At 47.2% G+C, this 21633-nt stretch overlaps 1 protein-coding gene across 1 annotated transcript; it reads right to left on the bottom strand.

The window, feature by feature from the left end:
* Positions 1-3587: 3587 nt before the first annotated feature.
* Positions 3588-20408, bottom strand: LOC128950253 (bromodomain-containing protein 2-like; the record flags this gene model as incomplete). The annotated part of the gene is made up of 4 exons (XM_054295134.1): positions 20132-20408; positions 10402-10699; positions 6905-7042; positions 3588-3729 (listed from the first exon to the last, which is right to left on the bottom strand). Coding segments are annotated over exons 1-4 (607 nt in total), but the record flags the coding sequence as incomplete, so codon positions are not given.
* Between the last annotated feature and the right edge of the window lie 1225 nt (positions 20409-21633).

The following is a 21633-nucleotide window of genomic DNA, read 5'->3' on the forward strand; positions in this document are numbered from 1 at the left end:
CAGCAGAGCTGGGGAAAAATAAAAATTCATTTGGGATTAATGAAATTATTACGCTGGATCCTAAAAACTGAAATTACAGGAAAAAAATCCCCGAAAAAACGGGGTTAGAATCCTTAAAACGGCACCGAAATCCTGGAAAAATAGGTTAGAAAATGCAAAAAGAACCTGGAAAAAATCAGGTTGGGAAACACAAAGATTCCGGGGAAATGGACTGGGAGACACAAAAAATTTGGGAAAAGGGATTTAGGAACACAGAAATCCTGGGAAAAGGGATTTAGGCACATAAACAATGTGAGAAAAGGGATTTAGGAACACAAAAAACTGGGAAAAATGGGGTTAAAATCCTTAAAATGGCACCCAAATCCTGGGAAAAGGGATTTAGGAACACAAAAATCCCGGGAAAAGGGATTTAGAAGCATAAAAAACCTGGAAAAAATGGGGTTAAGAGTTCTTAAAATGGCACCAAAATCCTGGGAAAAGGGATTTAGGAACACAAAAAACCTGGAAATGAGGGGATTTAGGAACACAAAAATCCTGGGAAAAGGGATATAGGAACACAAAAAACCTGGGAAAAATGGGGTTCAGATACACAAAAATCCTGGCAAAGGGATTTAGACACATAAAAGTCCTGGAAAAGGGGATTTAGGCACATAAACAATGTGAGAAAAGGGATTTAGGAACACAAAAAACTGGGAAAAATGGGGTTAAAATCCTTAAAATGGCACCGAAATCCTGGGAAAAGGGATTTAGGATCTCTAAAGGACACAAAGAACCTGGGAAAAAGGGATTTAGGAACACAAACAACCTGGGAAAAGGGATTTAGGAACATAAAAAATTTGGGGAAAGGAATTTAGGAACACAAAAAACCTGGAACAAATAGGGTTAGAATCATTAAAATGGCACCAAAATCCTGGGAAAATGGGTTAAAAAATTCCGGAAAAAAATGGGGTTAGGATCCTTAAAATGGCACCAAAACGCTGGGAAAAGGGATTTAGGAACACAAAATCCCTGGGGAAAATTGGGAAAATTCTGGAAAAGGGACTGGGGAGATATAAAAAATTTGGGAAAAGAGATTTAGGAACACAAACACCTGGGAAAAATGGGTTGAGAAATACAAGAAACCTGGGAAAAAATGGGGTTAGGATCCCTGAAACGGCACCAACATCCTGGGAAAAGGGATTTAGGAACACAAAAAATCGTGGAAAAAACGGGGTTAGAATCATTAAAATGGCACCAAAATCCTGGAAAAATGGGTTAAAAAATCCCGGAAAAAATGGGGTTAGGATCCCTAAAACGGCACCAAAATCCTGGAAAAGAGATTTAGGAACACAAAAATCCTGGGGAAAATGGGGTTGGAATTCCTAAAACGGCACCAAAATCCTGGGAAAATCGATAAAAAACCTGGGGAAAACGGGGTTAGGATGCTTAAAATGGCACCAAAATCCTGAGAAAAGGGATTTAGGAACACAAAAAACCTGGGAAAAATTGGGTTAGAATCATTAAAATGGCACCAAAATCCTGGGAAAAGGGATTTAAAAACCTGGGGAAAATGGGGTTAGGATCCTTAAAATGGCCCCAAAATCCTGGGCAAAGGGATTTAGGAACACAAAAAACCTGGGAAAAATCGGGTTGGGAAAACATAAAAATCGTGGAAAAGGGATTGGGGAGATATAAAAAATTTGGGAAAACGGATTTAGGAACGCAAAAATCCTGGGCAAAGGGATTTAGGAACACAAAAAACCTGGGGAAAATCAGGTTGGGAAACACAAAGATTCTGGGAAAATGGACTGGGAGACACAAAAAATTTGGGAAAAGGGATTTAGGAACACAAAAAAACTGGAAAAAATTGGGTTAGAATCATTAAAATGGCACCAAAATCCTGGGAAAATGGATTTAAAAACCTGGGGAAAATGGGGTTAGGATCCTTAAAATGGCCCCAAAATCCTGGGAAAAGGGATTTAGGAACACAAAAACCCTGGGGAAAATCAGGTTGGGAAACACAAAGATTCTGGGAAAATGGACTGGGAGACACAAAAAATTTGGGAAAAGGGATTTAGGAACACAAAAAAACTGGGAAAAGGGATTTAGGAACATAAAAATCCTGGGAAAAGGGATTTAGGAGCACAAAAATTCTAGAACAAATGGGTTGAGAAATACAAGAAACCTGGGAAAACGGGGTTAGGATCCCTAAACCGGCACCAAAATCCTGGGCAAAGGGGTTTAGGCACACAAAAACCCTGGGGAAAATCAGGTTGGGAAAACATAAAAATCGTGGAAAAGGGATTGGGGAGATATAAAAAATTTGGGAAAAGGGATTTAGGAACGCAAAAATCCTGGGCAAAGGGGTTTAGGAACACAAAAATTCTAGAACAAATGGGTTGAGAAATACAAGAAACCTGGGAAAACAGGGTTAGGATCCCTAAAAGGGCACCAAAATCCTGGGCAAAGGGGTTTAGGCACATAAAAATTTCAGTTTTTCACCCCAAAATTCCCACCTGCAGCCCCGGCTGCCCCTTTCTTGTGGCTGCTCTTGGCCAGGGGCAGCAGCAGCTCCGTCTCCTCTGCTTTTACCCAGAATTCACATTTTTTCCTCAAAAATTCAGACTTTTTTCCCAAAATTCAGATTTTTACCAAAACCCACATTTTTTACCTCAAAATCCGCATTTTTTACCCCAAAATTCAGATCTGTCCCCTCAAAACTCAGAGGCTTTTGGCCCAAAAATTCACATTTTTACCCCCAAAAATTCACTTTTTTTGCTCAAAATTTCACATTTTTTGCCCCAAATTTCAGCATTTTTACCAAATTTCAATTTCTTTACCAAAATTTCAGGTTTTTACCCCAATTTCCCACCTGCAGCCCCGGCTGCCCCTTTGCTGTGGCTGCCCTTGGCCAGGGGCAGCAGCAGCTCCGTCTCCTCTGCCTTTATCCAAATTCCAGCTGCTTTTACCCCAAAATCCACGTCTTTTACCCCAAAATTCAGGTTTTTACCAAAATCCGCATTTTCTACTAAAATCCAGGTTTTTCCCCCCAAAACCCACATTTTTTACCCCAAAATCCAGATTTTTTTTTCCCCCCAAAGCTCACATTTTTACCATAAAAAGTCACATTTTTTACTCCAAATTTTGGGGCTTTTTTACCCGAAATTTCAGATTTTTTGCCCCAAATTTCAGCATTCTTCCCCAATTTGGATTTTTTAACCAAAATTTGGATTTTTTACCCCAAAACTCCCACCTGCAGCCCCGGCTGCCCCTTTCTTGTGGCTGTTCTTGGCCAGGGGCAGCAGCAGCTCTGTCTCCTCTGCTTTTACCCAAAATTCACATTTTTTTCCTCAAAATCCACATTTTTTATCAAAATCCACATTTTTTCTCAAAATTCCAATTTTCACCTCAAAACCCACATTTTTTACCCAAAACCTCAGATGATTTTTCCCCCAAAACTCACATTTGTACCATAAAAATTCACTTTTTTTGCCCCAAAAATTCACATTTTTTGCTCAAAATTTCACATTTTTTGCCCCAAATTTCAGCATTTTTACCAAATTTCAATTTCTTTACCAAAATTTCAGGTTTTTACCCCAATTTCCCACCTGCAGCCCTGGCTGCCCCTTTCTTGTGGCTGTTCTTGGCCAGGGGCAGCAGCAGCTCCGTCTCCTCCGGGGGCATCTGAGCCACTTTCTGCAGGAAAAGCTTCTCCAGCGTCTGCGCCATCAGCACGATGTCGTCCGTGGGCTAAAAATATTAAAAATTAATAAAAAATAAAAAGTTAAAAATTGGAATTTTTAGTGGGAAAAGATCTTGGAAATCTTGGGAAATTTTCAGAGTTTTTCTCGAAATTTTTTGGCATTTTTAATGATTTTATTTCAGATTTTTTCTCCATTGTTTGGATTTTTTTTTTTCCCAAATTTTCAAGCGATGTTTTTTTGCATTTTCTTGGAATTTTTTTCTGATTTTGTTCAGGAAATTTTTTTTTCTGGATTTTTTCGGATTATTTTCAGATTTTTCAAATTTTTTTTTGCATTTTTTGGAATTTTGAGGGAATTTTTTGGGGGGGATTTTTCACTTTTTTAGTTTAGGGGAATTATAAAAAAATTTGGGGGATTTTTTCACTTTTGGGTGTATTTTTGTGCCATTTTAATGGGAATTTTTGGATCTATTTCTGACTATTTTTGTGCCATTTTTGGGGTGGATTTTAGGATGGTTTGGGGCAATTTTTGGATGGATTTTGGGATGGTTTGGGGCAATTTTTGGATGCATTTTTGTAGCATTTTAATGGGTTTTTTTTGGCTGATTTTGTGCGATTTTTGGGTGAATTTTTGGACGGTTTTGGGCAATTTTGGGTGGATTTTTATGGCATTTTAATGAGATTTTTTTTGGCTGATTTTGTGCAATTTTTGGGTCTATTTAGGAGCGCATTTCTCTGATTTTTTTGGCTATTTTGGGGTGTATTTTTGGGTGCTTTTGTGCAATTTTAAAGTGGATTTTGGAGTGTATTTTGGGCTGTATTTTTTGGATGTTTTTGTGTCTGTTTATAAGTCTATTTTTTAGTGTATTTTGGGATGGTTTTGGGTGGATTTTGGGTCTCTTTTTGTGCATTGCTAATGAGATTTTTTGGCTGATTTTGTGTGATATTTGGGTGCAGTTTTTGAGTATTTTTCTGCCATTTTTGGACTCTTTTTGGTCTTTTTTTGGGGATTTTTGGGGGGATTTTTTGGAGAAAATTTTATGAAATTTTTTTAAATAATTTTTTGCCATTTTTCTATAATTTTTTACCTTGTTGTGGATGTAGCAGTTGGTGCCCATGGTGTTGAAGCCCTGCATGCACTCGGCCGCCCCCCAGTAATAATTGGGCATTTTTGGGGCATTTTTGGGCATTTTTGTGCCATTTTTGGGGCTATTTTTGGATATTTTGGGGTGGATTTTGGGGGTGATTTGGTGCAATTTTTGGGTGGATTTTTAAGTGGATTTTTGGGGCTATTTTGGGCTGGTTGTGGGCAATTTTTGGGTGTATTTTTGGGTCTATTTTGGGGTAGTTTTTTGCCATTTTTGGGGGCATTTGGGGGAATATTTTGGGGTGATTTTGTGCAATTATAAAGTGTATTTTTGGCTGTATTTTGGGATGGTTTCTGGGTCTATTTTTGGATTTTTGCGGTGATTTTAGGTGTATTTTTTGGGCATTTTTGGGTGTATTTTGGGACGGTTTTGGGTGCATTTTGGGTCTATTTTTAGGGGTATTTGAGTCTAATTTCAGCTGTACTTTTGTGCATTTTAATGAGATTTCTTGGCTGATTTTGTGCAGTCTTTGTGTGGATTTTTGGCTATTTTTGTGCTGTTTTTTGGGTTTTTTTGGTCTTTTTTTGGGGATTTTTGGGGGGATTTTTTATGATGCTTTTGTAAAAAACTTGGGGTGATTTTTTTAACATATTTTGGGGTATTTTTATAATTTTTTACCTTGTTGTAGATGTAGCAGTTGGTGCCCATGGTGTTGAAGCCCTGCACGCACTCGGCCGCCCCCCAGTAATAATTGGGCATTTTTGGGGCATTTTTGGGCATTTTTGTGCCATTTTTGGGTTTATTTTTGGGTGGATTTTGGGATGGTTTTGGGTAAATTTTGGGTGGATTTTTGTGGCATTTTAATGGGATTTTTTGGCTGCTTTTGTGCGATTTTTGGGGTGGTTTTGAGCAATTTTGGGGTGTATTTTTAGGCGTATTTTGGATGTATTTCTGGACAATTTTCGGGTGTATTTTGGGTTGTTCTGGTCAATTTTTGGGTGTATTTTTGGATCTATTTTGGGGATTTTTGTGCAATTTTTGGGTGGATTTTTGTGGCATGTTTTGGCTGATTTTGTGCAATTTTGGGGTGGATTTTTGGGTATTTTTGTGTCATTTTTGCACATATTTTTGGGGCGGTTTTTTGCAATTTTTGGGTGTACTTTTGGGTCTACTTTTGGGCCATTTTAAAGTGCATTTTTGTGCGATTTTTGCGTCTATTTTTGAGTATTTTTATGCCAGATTTGGAGTTTTTTTGCTCATTTTTTCTTGATTTTTGCTGGGATTTTTTGTGATACTTCTGTAAAAAACTTGGGGTGATTTTTTTAACATATTTTGGGGTATTTTTATGATTTTTTTACCTTGTTGTGGATGTAGCAGTTGGTGCCCATGGTGTTGAAGCCCTGCACGCACTCGGCCGCCCCCCAGTAATAATTGGGCATTTTTGGGGCATTTTTGGCCAATTTTGTGCCATTTTTGGGTCTATTTTTGGGTGGATTTTGGGTTTATTTTTGTGCAATTTTTGGGTGGATTTTGGGATGGTTTTGGGCAATTTTTGGGTGGATTTTTGTGGCATTTTAATGGGATTTTTTGGCCGATTTTGTGCGATTTTTGGGTGCATTTTTGGGTGAATTTCTGTGTGATTTTTGGGGTGTATTTCTGCAATTTCTGGGTGTATTTTTGTGTGATTTTTGCACATATTTCTTGGTGTTTTGGGGCAATTTTTGGGTCTATTTTGGGGATTTTTGTGCAATTTAAAGTCCATTTTTGGGTGTATTTTGGGCTGTATTTTTGGGCTATTTTGGGGTCTATTTTGAGATTTTTTTGGTCGATTTCTGCAGTTTTTTTGTTCATTTTTCTTAATCTTTGGTGGGATTTTTTGTGCTATTTTTTGATTTTTTGTGCGTATTTTTGGCTGATTTTGTACAATTTTAGGGTCTATCTGTGGCTATATTTTAATGTCTTTTTCCGTGACTTTTGTCCAATTTCTTGAGTATTTTTGAGTATTTTTTATGCCATTTTCGGAGGTTTTTTGGTCATTTTTTCTTGATTTTTCGTGGGATCTTTTCGTGACGTTTTTGTGATTTTCCAAATACGATTTTTGGGTGTTTTTGTGAAATTTTCGGTGCGTTTTTACCTTGTTGTAGATGTAGCAGTTGGTGAACATGGTGTTGAAGTCCTGCATGCACTCGGCCGCCCCCCAGTAATAATTGTTCTCCAACCTCCTCTTGATGGTTCCCATGTCCATCGGCTGCTTGATGATCTTGTGGTAATCCTGCACAAAATCGGGGCCAAAATCAACAAATTTGGGTCCGGGAGGCACAAAAAGCACCAAAAGGGGAGAGGCAAACTCATACTTGGGAGGGGGAAGGGAAAAAAATGAGAATTTTGGGGAATTTTTTCATTTTTCCTGGAAGTATTTTGAATTTTGTTGGCCTTTTTTTGGGAATTTTGGAGGATTTTGCTGGAATTTTGCCTGAATTTTGGGACATTTTTCCTGGAATTTTGTTGGAATTTTCCTGGATTTTTTTTTTTTTTAATTTTGTTAGAACGTTAAGGAACATATCCTAGAATTTTTTAAAAATTTTTACTGAATTTTCCAGGATTTTGTTGACATTTTCATAGAATTTTTTGGAATTTTTACTGAATTCCGGGGAACTTTGTTGAAAACTTCCCAGTAAATTAGGTTTAGGATCACCTTTAAATGAATTTTAGGATCAGTTTTAATTTAATCTCAGACCTAAACGAGGACAGAATTTTCAGACAAGCACCTGAGACTGAGAGGGAGAAAATTTAGGAAAGGAAACTGATTTTAGGATCAACTTTAAAATTCGGTTTAGGATCACCTTTAAGTGAATTTTAGGATTAGTTTTAACTTAATCTCAAGCCTAAACAAGGACAGATTTTTTTGTCAGGCACCTAAAACTGAGGCAGACAAAATCTGAGACCGGGACCTCTCTGAAGAACGGGATTAAGGACAAAATCACTTTTTAAATCACTTTTAAATCAAATTTAAATCACTTTTAGGATCAGGCTTAAGTCCCTTTTAGGATCACGTTTAAATCAATTTTAGGATCAGCTTTAAATCACTTTTAGGACCACGTTTACATCAGGTTTAGGATCAGCCTGAAACTCATCTTAGGACCTTGAAATTCATTAAATCATTTATTCATTAAATCATTTTTAGGATCAGCTTTAAACCACTTTTAGGATCAGGTTTCAATTAATTTTAGGATCAGTTTAAAATTAATCTCAAGCCTAAACAAGGACACAATTTTTGAGTTGGCACCTGAGCCTGAGATGGACAAAATTTTACATCAGAACCTCCTTGAGAACTGGGATTAAGGACAAAATCCACACGCACAAAACCCCATAAAAACCCCATAAAAACCCCAAAATAAATTCAATTTTTACCGGCAAGCCGAGCTTGACGGCATCCATGGGCTGCTGGAAGGGCCCAGCTTTAAATCCCTTTTAGGATCAGATTTAAATCCCTTTTAGGATCAGCTTTAAATCCCTTTTAGGATCAGCTTTAAATCCCTTTTAGGATCAGATTTAAATCCCTTTTAGGATCAGCTTTACATCACTTTTAGGATCAGCTTTAAGTCACTTTTAGGATCAGATTTAAATCCCTTTTAGGATCAGATTTAAATCCCTTTTAGGATCAGATTTAAATCCCTTTTAGGATCAGCTTTAAATCCCTTTTAGGATCAGATTTAAATCACTTTTAGGATCAGCTTTACATCACTTTTAGGATCAGATTTAAATCGCTTTTAGGATCAGCTTTAAATCACTTTAGGATCAGCTTTAAATCACTTTTAGGATCAGATTTAAATCGCTTTTAGGATCAGATTTAAATCCCTTTTAGGATCAGCTTTAAGTCGCTTTTAGGATCAGCTTTAAATCCCTTTTAGGATCAGCTTTAAATCACTTTTAGGATCAGATTTAAATCACTTTTAGGATCAGCTTTAAATCCCTTTTAGGATCAGATTTAAATCCCTTTTAGGATCAGCTTTAAATCGCTTTTAGGATCAGCTTTAAATCAATTTTAGGATCAGCTTTAAATCCCTTTTAGGATCAGCTTTAAATCAATTTTAGGATCAGCTTTAAATCCCTTTTAGGATCAGCTTTAAATCCCTTTTAGGATCAGCTTTAAGTCGCTTTTAGGATCAGCTTTAAATCACTTTTAGGATCAGCTTTAAATCAATTTTAGGATCAGCTTTAAATCACTTTTAGGATCAGCTTTAAATCACTTTTAGGACCACGTTTACATCAGGTTTAGGATCAGCCTGAAACTAACCTCAGGACCTTGAAATTAATTTTAGGATTATTTTGAGATTAACTCCATGATCCCCATTAAATCATTTTTAGGATTACCTTGAAATTAATTTTAGGATCAGCTTTAAGCTAAGCTTAAGATCAGTTCTAAATTAACCTCAAGCCTAAATTAAAACACAATTTTTTGTCAGGCGCCTAAAACCGAGGGAAACAAAACCTGACACCGGGACCTCTCTGAAGAATGGGATTAAGGACAAAATCCGCACGCGCAAAACCCCACGAAAACCCCAAAAAAACCCCAAAAAACCCCATAAAAAATTTAAATTTTTTTACCGGCAAGCCGAGCTTGACGGCATCCACGGGCTGCCGGAAGGGCCCAGCTTTAAATCACTTTTAGGATCAGCTTTGAATCACTTTTAGGATCAGCTTTAAATCCCTTTTAGGATCAGCTTTAAATCACTTTAAGGACCAGGCTTAAGTCCCTTTTAGGATCACGTTTAAATTAATTTTAGGATCAGCTTTAAATCACTTTCAGGATCACATTTTAACTCATTTTAGGACCAGCTTTAAATCACATTTTGAGCTAACCCCAAAATTAATCTCAAGCCTAAATATGGAAACAATTTTTGAGTTGGCACCTGAGCCTGAGGTGGACAAAATTCCGCATCAGAACCTCCTTGAGAATCGGGATTAGGGACAAAATCCACACGCACAAAACCCCAAAAAACCCCAAAAAAACCCCAAAAAACCCCATAAAAAATTTAAATTTTTTTACCGGCAAGCCGAGCTTGACGGCGTCCACGGGCTGCCGGAAGGGCCCAGCTTTAAATCACTTTTAGGATCAGCTTTAAATCCCTTTTAGGATCAGATTTAAATCACTTTTGGGATCAGCTTTAAATCCCTTTTAGGATCAGCTTTAAATCCCTTTTAGGATCAGCTTTAAATCGCTTTTAGGATCAGCTTTAAATCCCTTTTAGGATCAGCTTTAAATCCCTTTTAGGATCAGCTTTAAATCACTTTTAGGATCAGCTTTAAATCACTTTAAGGACCAGGCTTAAGTCCCTTTTAGGATCACCTTTAAATTAATTTTAGGATCAGCTTTAAATCACTTTCAGGATCACATTTTAACTCATTTTAGGACCAGCTTTAAATCACATTTTGAGCTAACCCCAAAATTAATCTCAAGCCTAAATATGGAAACAATTTTTGAGTTGGCACCTGAGCCTGAGATGGACAAAATTCCGCATCAGAACCTCCTTGAGAATCGGGATTAGGGACAAAATCCGCACGCACAAAACCCCATAAAAACCGCAAAAAAACCCCAAAAAACCCCATAAAAAATTTAAATTTTTTTACCGGCAAGCCGAGCTTGACGGCGTCCACGGGCTGCCGGAAGGGCCAGGCGAACTGATGCTTCCAGAGCGCCTTCATCACCACCTTGTGCAGGTACTGGAGCTGGTTGGTGACCCTGCCCGGCTTCTTGGGGTTCGACACCTCGGGGGGAGGAGGATTCGCCTGCGGCGCCGCCAGCGACGGCACCGACGCCATCGTGGGGCTCTCGAAGCCCTCGTAGAGCAGCGAGGGCTTGCGGATGCGCTTGCCCGGCGCCGCCGAGTCCAGGGCCACGAGGGCGGCATTGCCTTCGCCCAAAATCCTGGAAAATTTGGGAAATAAAGGGTTAAAAATGGAATTAGGGCGGTTTGGGGGAGAAATTCCTGAAAAAACGTGAAAATCGACGCAAAAGTCGCGGTTAAAATCGGTGTTAAGGGGTTAAAAATGGACTGAAATTGGCAATACAAGGGTTAAAACTGGTTCCAAGTGTTAAAAACAGTCCTAAATCCTCAATTCTGGTGTTAAAACCGCTCCCAAATGTGGGTGAAAAGAACGAAACGATGGCGCTAAAACCAAACCTAAATAGGGTTAAAACTGCTCCTAAATCCACAATTCTACTGCTAAAATCACTCCTGAAACCAATCCTAAATCTGCTCCTAAATCCACAATTCTACTCTTAAAACCACTCCTAATTCTGCTGCTAAAACCGATCCTAAATCCGCTCCTAAATCACCAATTCCATAGTTAAAACCGATCCTAATTCTGCTCCTAAAACCGATCCTAAATCCAGTCCTAAATCCACAATTCCGCTCCTATAAACCGATCCTAAATCCGCTCCTAAATCCACAATTCCGCTCCTAAAACCGACCCTAAAACAGCGGCTAAAACCGATCCTAAATTTCCAATTCCACTCCTAAAACCGCGCCTAAAATTGCTCCTAAATCCCCAATTCCGCTCCTAAACCCGACCCTAAACCCGCTCCTAAATCCCCGCCCCGCTCCCGACGCCATCGTGGGGCTCTCGAAGCCCTCGTGGAGCAGCGAGGGCTTGCGGATGCGCTTGCCCGGCGCCGCCGAGTCCAGGGCCACGAGGGCGGCATTGCCCTCGCCCAAAATCCTGGAAAATTTGGGAAAAAATTGGTTAAAAATATGAAGAAATATGAAATTCCTGGAAAAAAATGGAAATTCGAGGCAAAAGTCGCAGTTGAAATCGGTTTTAAGGGGTTAAAAATGGACTTGAAATGGCAATTCAAGGGTTAAAACCAGTCCTAAATGATAAAACCAGTCCTAAGTGTTAAAACTGCTCCTAAATCCAAAATTCTGCTCCTAAAACCGCTCCTAATTCCGCTCCTAAAACTGATCCTAAATCTGATCCTAAATCCGCTCCTAAATCCCCAATTCCGCTCCTAAAACCGATCCTAAAACTGATCCTAAATCCGCAATTTCAGGCCTAAAACCGCTCCTCAATCTGCTCCTAAAATCACTCCTAAATCTCCAATTTCACTCCTAAAACCAATCTTAAAACCGATCCTAAATCCACTCCCAAATCCACAAATCCGCTCCTAAAACCGCTCTTAAATCTCCAATTCCACTTCTTAAACCAACGCTGAAACCGCTCCTAAACCCGCAATTCCGCTGCTAAAACCAACCCTAAAACCGATTCTAAAATCACTCCTAAATCCACAATTCCGCTCCTAAAACCGATCCTAAATCTGCAATTCCACTGCTAAAACCGCTCCTAATTCTGCTCCTAAAATGGCTCCTAAATCTCCAACTCCACTCCTAAAACCAATCCTAATTCTGCTCCTAAATCTGCTCCCAAATCCAGAATTCCGCTGCTAAAACCGACCCTAAATCTGCTCCTAAATCCGCTCCTAAATGCGCGCAAAAAAGAAGAAACAACAACGCTGAATCCGATCCTAAACAGGGCTAAAAACAGCTCCTAAATCCACAATTCTGTGGCTAAAACCACTCCTAATTCTGCTCCTAAAACCGCTCCTAAATCCACTCCTAAATCCACAATTCCACTGCTAAAACCGACCCTAAGTCTGCTCCTAAAACCGCTCCTAAATGCGCGCAAAAAAGAAGAAACGACGACGCCAAAGCCGATTCTAAATAGGGCTAAAACTGCTCCTAAACCCCCGATTCTGCGGCTAAAACCACTCCTAATTCTGCTCCTAAATCCGCTCCTAAATCAGCAATTCCGCTCCTAAAACCACTCCTAAATCCGCGGCTAAAACTGCTCCTAAATCCCCAAATCTGCTCCTAAATCAGCTCCTAAATTCACAATTCCGCTGCTAAAACCAACCCTAAAACCGACCCTAAAACCGCTCCTAAACCTCCAATTCTGCTCCTAAAACCAGTCCTAACTGCTAAAACCGCTCCTAAATCCACAACTGAGCTGTTAAAAACGATCCTAAATCCAGGCTAGAAAGAAAAGCCAACTCTGCTAAAACTGCTCCCAAACCCTAAAACCGCTCCTAAACCCACAATTCCGTAATTGAAATTGGTCCTAAGCGTTAAAACCGCTCCTAAACCCTGAAACCGCTCCTAAATCCGTAACCGCTGTTAAAATACGGAGATTTTGGGGGATCCAGGAACGGGGACACAAATCCCAAAGATTTGGGGACATCCACGCCAGGAATTTGGGGACCCCCATGTCACCGATCCCAAAGATTTGGGAACCTCCAAGACACCGACCCCAATTATTTGGGGAACCCCAGAACTCAAATCCCAAAGATTTTGTGGACCCCCAGGATTTGGGAACCCTCAGGACGGTAACCCCAAGAATTTGGGGACCCTCAGGATTTGGGGACACCAATCCCAAGGATTTGGGGACCCCCCCATGTCACCAATCCCAAGGATTTTGGGGACTTCTAGGACACCAATCCCAAAGATTTGGGGACCCCCAAGTCATCGATCCTAAAAATTTGGCGACCCCCACGACACCAATCCCAAGGATTTGGGGACCCCCAGAACTCCAACCCCAAAGATTTGGGGACCTCCACGTCACCAATCCCACATATTTTGGGGACCCGCCATGTCATCAATCCCAAGGATTTTGGGGACCCCCAGGATTTGGGGACACCGATCCCAAAGATTTGGGGACCCCCAGGATTTGGGGACACCAATCCCAAAGATTTGGGGACCCCCATATCACCAACCCCCAGGATTTGGGGACCCCCAGGATTTGGGGACACCAATCCCAAAGATTTGGGGACCCCCATATCACCAACCCCCAGGATTTGGGGACCCCCAGGATTTGGGGACACCAATCCCAAGGATTTGGGGCCCCCCGTGTCACCAATCCCAAGGATTTTGGGGGGATCCAGGATTTGGGGACACCAATCCCAAAGATTTGGGGACCCCCATATCACCAACCCCCAATTATTTGGGGACCCCCAGGATTTGGGGACACCAATCCCAAGGATTTGGGGACCCCCGTGTCACCAATCCCAAGGATTTTGGGGGGATCCAGGATTTGGGGACACCAATCCCAAAGATTTGGGGACCCCCATGTCACCAATCCCAAGGATTTTGGGGGGATCCAGGATTTGGAGACCCTCATGACACCAATCCCAAAAAATTTGGGGACCCACAGGACACCGATCCCAAAGATTTGGGGACCCCCAGAACTCCAATCCCAATTATTTCGGGACCCCCGGGATTTGGGGACCCCCATGTCACCAATCCCAAGGATTTGGGGACTCCAGAATTGGGGACACCAATCCCAAAGATTTTGGGGATCCCCAGGATTTGGGGACACCAATCCCAAATATTTTGGGGACCCCCAGGATTTGGGGACACCAATCCCAATTATTTGGGGACCCCCAGGATTTGGGGACATCAATCCCAAGAATTTGGGGATCCCCAGGATTTGGGGACACCGATCCCAAGGATTTGGGGACCCCCATGACACCAATCCCACGGATTTTTGGGGGATCCAGGATTTGGGGACCCCCATGACTCAAATCCCAAGGATTTGGGGACACCAATCCCAAGGATTTTTGGGGGATCCAGGATTTGGGGACATCAATCCCAAGGATTTGGGGACCCCCGTGTCACCAATCCCAAATATTTTGGGGACCCCCAGGATTTGGGGACACCGATCCCAAGGATTTGGGGACCCCCATGTCACCAATTCCATGGATTTTTGGGGGATCCAGGATTTGGGGACCCCTAAAACTCAAATCCCAAAGATTTGGGGACTTCAATCCCAAAGATTTGGGGACCCCCAGAATTCCAACCCCAAGGATTTTGGGGACCCCCAGGATTTGGGGACCCCTAGAACTCAAATCCCAAAGATTTGGGGACATCAATCCCAAGGATTTGGGGACCCCCAGGACACCGACCCCAAAGATTCTGAGGATCCCCCAAAACTCCAATCCCAAGGATTTTGGGGACCCTCATGACACAAACCCCAAAGATTTGGGGACCCTCAAGTCACCGATCCTAAAAATTTGGGGACCCCCACGACACCAATCCCTAAAAATTTGGGGACCCTCAGGACACCAAGCCCAAAGATTTTGGGGACCCCCAGGATTTGGGGACACCAATCCCAAGGATTTTGGGGACCCCCAGGATTTGGGGACACCAACCCCAAGGATTTTGGGGACCCCCAGGATTTGGGACCCCCTTTTTTCCCGGAGCTGACCCCTGGGTGACCCCGGGATTGTCCCCAAGGGCACGACCCCGGTGACAAGGACGGGGTGACCCCGGTGACACCAACAGAGACAGTTTGGGGGTGACACTGCAACAATTTGGGGGTCCCAAGGTCCCCGTCACAGTTTGGGGGATCCCACGGGTGACACTGTCACAATTTTGGGGTCCCAATGTCACTGTCACAGCCCAGGGGTGACACTGTCACAATTCAGGGTCCCAAGGTCCCCGTCACAGTTTGGGGGATCCCACGGTGACACTGTCACAATTTTGGGGTCCCAATGTCACTGTCACAGCCCAGGGGTGACACTGTCACAATTCGGGGTCCCAAGGTCCCCGTCACAGTTTGGGGGATCCCACGGTGACACTGTCACAATTTTGGGGTCACAATGTCACTGTCACAGCCCAGGGGTGACACTGTCACAATTTGAGGGTGACACTGTCACAATTTGGGGGTGACACTGTCACAATTCAGGGTCCCAATGTCCCCGTCACAGTTTGGGGGATCCCACGGTGACACTGTCACAATTTTGGGGTCCCAATGTCACTGTCACAATTTGGGGGCGACACTGTCACAGTTTTGGGGGTCCCAATGTCACTGCCACATGTTGAGAGTGACACTGTCACAGCTTGGGGTCCCAATGTCACGGTCACAGCCTGAAGGGGACACTGTCACAATTTGGGGGTGACACTGACACAATCTGGGGGATCCCACGGTGACACTGTCACACTTTGGGGTCCCAATGTCACGGTCACAGCCTGAAGGTGGCACCACCACTGTCACAACTTGGGGGTGACACTGCCAAAATTTGGGGTCCCAATGTCCCTGTCACGGTTTGGGGGTGACACTGTCACAGTGTTGGGGGTCCCAATGTCACTGTCACACATTGAGGGTGACACTGTCACACTTTGGGGTCCCAATGTCTCTGTCACACATTGAGGGTGACACTGTCACAGTGTTGGGGGTCCCCATGTCACTGTCACAATTTGGGGGTGACACTATCACAATTTTGGGGGTCACAATGTCACTGCCACAATTTGGGGGTGACACTGACACATACCGGGGTCCCACAGTGACAATGCCACAATTTGGGGGTGACACTGCCACAATTCGGGGTCCCAATGTCACTGTCACAGCCTGGGGGTGACACTGTCACTATCACAATTTGGGGGTGACACTGTCACACTTTGGGGTCCCAATGTCACTGTCACAGCCTGGGGGTGACACTGTCACTATCACAATTTGGGGGTGACACTGTCACAATACCGGGGTCCCACGGTGACAATGTCACAATTTGGGGGTCACAATGTGACAATTTGGGGGTGACACTGCCAAAATTTGGGGTCCCAATGTCCCTGTCACGGTTTGGGGGTGACACTGTCACACTTTGGGGGTCACAATGTCACTGTCACACGTTGAGGGTGACACTGCCACAATTTGGGATCCCACTGTCACAGTCTGGGGGTCCCAATGTCTCTGTCACAATTTGGGGGTGACACTGCCACACTTTGGGGATCACAATGTCATTGTCACATGTTGAGGGTGACACTGCCACAATTTGGGGGTGACACTGTCACAATTTGGGGTCACAATGTCACCGTCACAGCCTGAAGATGACACTGCCACTATCACAGTTTGGGGGTGACACTGCCACACTTTGGGGTCCCACTGTCACTGTCACAGCCTGGAGATGACACTGCCACAATTTAAGGGTGGCCATGGTGACACTGTCACACTTTGGGGTCCCAATGTCACGGTCACAGCCCTGGGGTGACATTGCCACAATTTGGGGGTGACACCGTCACAGTTTTGGGGGGGTCCCAATGTCACTGTCACAGCCCTGGGGTGACATTGCCACAATTTGGGGATGACACTGTCACAGTTCTGGGGGTCCCAATGTCTCTGTCACAGCCTGGGGGGTGACACTGTCACAATTTGGGGTCCCAATGTCTCTGTCACAGCCTGAAGGTGACACCGCCACTGTCACAGTTTGGGGGTGACAGTGCCAACATTTGGGGTCCCACTGTCACAGTCTGGGGGGTGGCACAGCCACAGTTTGGGGGTCTCACGGCGCCACTGTCACACTGTGGGGGTGACACTGTCACAGTTTGGGGGGGTCTCACAGGGACACTGCCAGGATTTGGGGGTCCCCATGTCACTGTCACAGCATTGGGGTGACACAGACCCAGCACAGGGGTCCCACAGTGACAATTTGGGGTCCCCATGTCACTGCCACAGCACTGGGGGTGACAGCCCCAGCACGAGGCTCCCACGGTGACACTGCCACAATTTGGGGGTCCCCAATGTCACTGTCACAGCATTGGGGTGACACAAACCCAACACAGGCACCCCACAACAACACAGCCACAATTTGGGGGTCCCAACGTCACTGTCACAGCATTGGGGTCCCACAGTGGCACTGGCACTATTTTGGGGTCCCCGTGTCCCCAATGTCACTGTCACGTTATGTGGGTTCCCACAATGACAGTGCGAGGATTTGGGGGTCCCCAATGTCACTGTCACAGCATGTGAGGTCCCACGGTGTCACTGTCACACCGCGGGGGTGACACAGATCCACATTAGGGTTCCCACAGTGACACAGCCACGATTTGGGGGGTCCCCAATGTCACTGTCACAGCACTGGGGGGTGACAGCCCCAGCACAGGAGTCCCACGGTGACACTGCCACAATTTTGGGGTCCCTGTGTCCCCAATGTCACTGTCACAGCACTGGGGTGACAGGGCCACAGTGCGAAGGTCCCAGAGCGACACAGCCAGAATTTGGGGGGTCCCCAATGTCACTGTCACAGCATTGGGGTGACACAGACCCAGCACAGGGGTCCCAGGGTGACACCGCCGCAATTTGGGGGTCCCCAATGTCACTGTCACAGCATTGGGGTGACACAAACCCAGTACAGGCAACCCACAGCGACACTGGGAAAATTTAGGGGTCCCAATGTCACTGTCACAGCCTGGGGGTGACACAGGCCCAGCAAAGGCACCCCACAGTGACACTGCCACAATTTGGGGGTCCCTGTGTCCCCATGCCACTGTCACATTATGTCCCACAGTGACACTGCCACAATTTGGGGGTCCCTGTGTCCCCATGCCACTGTCACATTATGTCCCACAGTGACACTGCCACAATTTGGGGGTCCCTGTGTCCCAATGTCACTGTCACGTTATGTGGGTTCCCACAACGTGACAGGGCCAGGATTTGGGGGTCCCCAATGTCACTGTCACAGCACTGGGGTGACACAAACCCAGCACAGGGGTCCCATGGTGACACTGCCGGGATCTGGGGGTCCCCCTGTCACTATCACAGCATTGGGGTGACACAGGGCCACCACAGGGGTCCCAATGTCACTGTCACAGAATGTGGGGTCCCACAGTGCCACTGTCACACCATGGGGGTGACACCAACCCAGCACAGGGGTCCCACGGTGACACAGCCACGATTTGGGGGTCCCCAACGTCACTGTCACAGCACTGGGGTCCCACAGCGGCACTGCCAGGATTTAGGGGTCCCAGTGTCACTGTCACAGCATTGGGGTGACACAGACCCAGCACAGGCACCGCACGGTGACACTGGCACAATTTTGGGGTCCCTGTGTCCCCAATGTCACCCTCACAGCACAGGGGTGACAGCCCCAGCACGAGGCTCCCATGGTGACACTGCCACAATTTAGGGACCCCCATGTCACTGTCACAGCCCGGAGGCGACACAGACCCAGCACAGGGGTCCCACAGTGTCATTGTCACAGCACGGGGGTGACAGCCCCAGCACGAGGGACCCACGGGGACACTGCCACAATTTTGGGGTCCCTGTGTCCCCAATGTCACCGTCACAGCACTGGGGGTGACACAGCCACAAATTGGGGGTCCCAATGTCACTGTCACAGCACTGGGGTGACACATCCCCAATGTAGGGGTCCCACAGTGCCACAGCCACAATTTTGGGGTCCCTGTGTCCCCATGTCACTGTCACATTATGTCCCACAGTGACACTGCCACGATTTGGGGGTCCCCAATGTCACTGTCACAGCACTGGGGTGACACAGACCCAGAACTGAAGTCCCAGGGTGACACAGCCACAATTTGGGGGTCCCTGTGTCCCCAATGTCACCGTCACAGCACTGGGGTGACACAGCCACAAATTGGGGGTCCCAATGTCACTGTCACAGCACAGGGGTGACACAGCACAGGGGTCCCACAGTGACAATTTGGGGTCCCCAATGTCACTGCCACAGCACTGGGGAGTGACAGCCCCAGCATGAGGGTCCCACGGTGACACTGCCACAATTTTGGGGTCCCTGTGTCCCCAGTGTCACTGTCACAGCACTGGGGTGACACAGCCACAATGTGGGGGTCCCAAAATGACACAGCCACAAACTGGGGGGTCCCCAATGTCACTGTCACAGCACAGGCACCCCACAGTGCCACAGCCACAATTTAGGGGCCCCCATGTCATTGTCACAGCATTGGGGTGACACAAACTCAGCACAGGCACCCCACGGTGACACTGCCACAATTTTGGGGTTCCTGTGTCCCCAGTGTCACTGTCACATTATGTCCCACAGTGACACTGCCACGATTTGGGGGTCCCCAATGTCACTGTCACAGCATTGGGGTGACACATCCCCAATGTAGGGGTCCCACAGTGCCACAGTCACAATTTTGGGGTCCCTGTGTCCCCAGCGTCACTGTCACATTATGTCCCACAGTGACACTGCCACAATTTTGGGGTGCCAATGTCACTGTCACAGCACTGGGGGGTGACAGCCCCAGCACGAGGGACGCACGGTGACACTGCCACAATTTTGGGGTCCCCGCGTCCCCAGTGTCACTGTCACATTATGTCCCACAGTGACACTGCCACGATTTGTGGGTCCCCAGTGTCACTGTCACAGCACTGGGGTTGACAGCCCCAGCACGAGGCTCCCACGGCGACACTGCCACAATTTTGGGGTCCCCGCGTCCCCAGTGTCGCCGTCACAACACCCCAACCACAACCCGGCTGTCCCACGGCGCACCCCATCCCCTCAACCCCCCAACACCCCCAAAACCCCCATTGCCTCCCCACCACCAGCACCTACTTGCTCTGGGGATTCACATTCTGCAACATCCCGGCGGCTGCTGCTGCTGCTGCTGCTGAGGCCCTCGGGCCCGCCTGGCCTTCGTCTCCTCCTCCGCCTCCTCCTCCTCCCGCCGTCTCCTCCGACGAGCCCCCACTTTGCCCGGCCAAAGCTTCACCGCTCCCGGCCCGCTTTGGGCCCCTCCAGCGTCAGCGCATCCCCGGTACCAGGGGAGGGGGGTCTTGAAGGGAGCCCCCTCCCCTTTCCGAGCTCCTCAAGCGGCGGCAGAAGATGATGAAGGAGGGAGGAGGAAAAAAAAAAAAAAAGAACCGAGCGCGGCCTCACATCCACGGGGCGCGGCGAAAATGGCGGCGCGCTCTGAGGGGATGCACCGGGGGGGCCGCACGCACACACACACGGCGCGATGGAGCGGGGAGAGCGGCGGGGGGATCGTCCCTTCGGAGCCTCACCGGACCCGCCGAACGCGGCGCGATCCGCTCGATACAAGCTCGGCCGAGTCGCTGCCGGCCCCCGGCGGCCTCGGCTGCGGTGGAAGAGGCGAGGAGCCGCGCTCGGAGCGGCGGATGACGGCGGATATCGTAGCGGCAATCTCAGCGGCCGCGCTCCATCTTGGCTCGCTGAGGGGAAGGAGGGGGGAGGAGGAGGGAGGGAGGGAGGTGGTGGAAAAGAAGCCCGGGCGGAGGCGTCTTCCCCCCCCCCTTCTCGCCGCCGGTGGCCGCAGGCAGGGGTCGCTGCGGAGGCCGGGGAGGGTCCGGGGAGGGTCCCGGAGCCCTCCGGGACGGCGGAGGCGGGGGATGGAGCCGGGTTGGGGCCGCCCCCCTCGCGCGCCGGGCCCGACCCGCTCCGTCCCTTCGTCCCCGCGAAATGGCGCCGCTCGGCCTGCCCCCGCCCGCCCTTATATAGACCTCAGCCGCCTCGCCATTGGACGCCCCGCGGGCTGACGTCACTCAACCGCCCCTCCCCGCCCCGCCGCTGCCTCATTGGGCGGAGGCACCCGCCGGGAAAGGGTGCGATTGGGCAAGAGAGGCGTCAATCAACGGATGGGCTCCACGCCCCTCCCGGCCTTCCGCCCAGCGCCTCACCCGACGCGCGCGGCCGCCTCGGCGGTGATTGGCTGGCGGCGGAGCCCGCCCAGCGCTGATTGGCCGGCGGGTCACGCGGGGGGCGGGCTCAGCCGCCGATTGGCTGCGGCGCCCCGGGGGAAGGAGGGGGAGGCGAAGGAGGAAGAAGGGGCCGGCGGGCGCCATCTTGAATGGCGGCGGTGGCCGCGGCCGGACAATGAGCGCGGCCGGTGGCGGCCGCACCCGCCGCTTCCCCCGCCGCTCCTCGGCCGCAGCGAGCTCCGGGAACGTTCCCGCGCCGGGCCTCACCCCCCTCGCGGTGCTCTCCCAGCCCTCAATCCCCCGTTCAACCCCGCACCCCCCCCCACAGGCAGCCACGCACCGCGTCGCCCCCGCTCCCCGCGGCGCCCACAGGGGCTCGGGCGGCTCCAGCCTTTCCCT

Source organism: Melozone crissalis, unplaced genomic scaffold (assembly GCF_028551555.1).
Source record: "Melozone crissalis strain CALT ecotype California unplaced genomic scaffold, PUWL_Pcris_2 ptg000530l_1, whole genome shotgun sequence".
Lineage (NCBI taxonomy): Eukaryota > Metazoa > Chordata > Aves > Passeriformes > Passerellidae > Melozone > Melozone crissalis.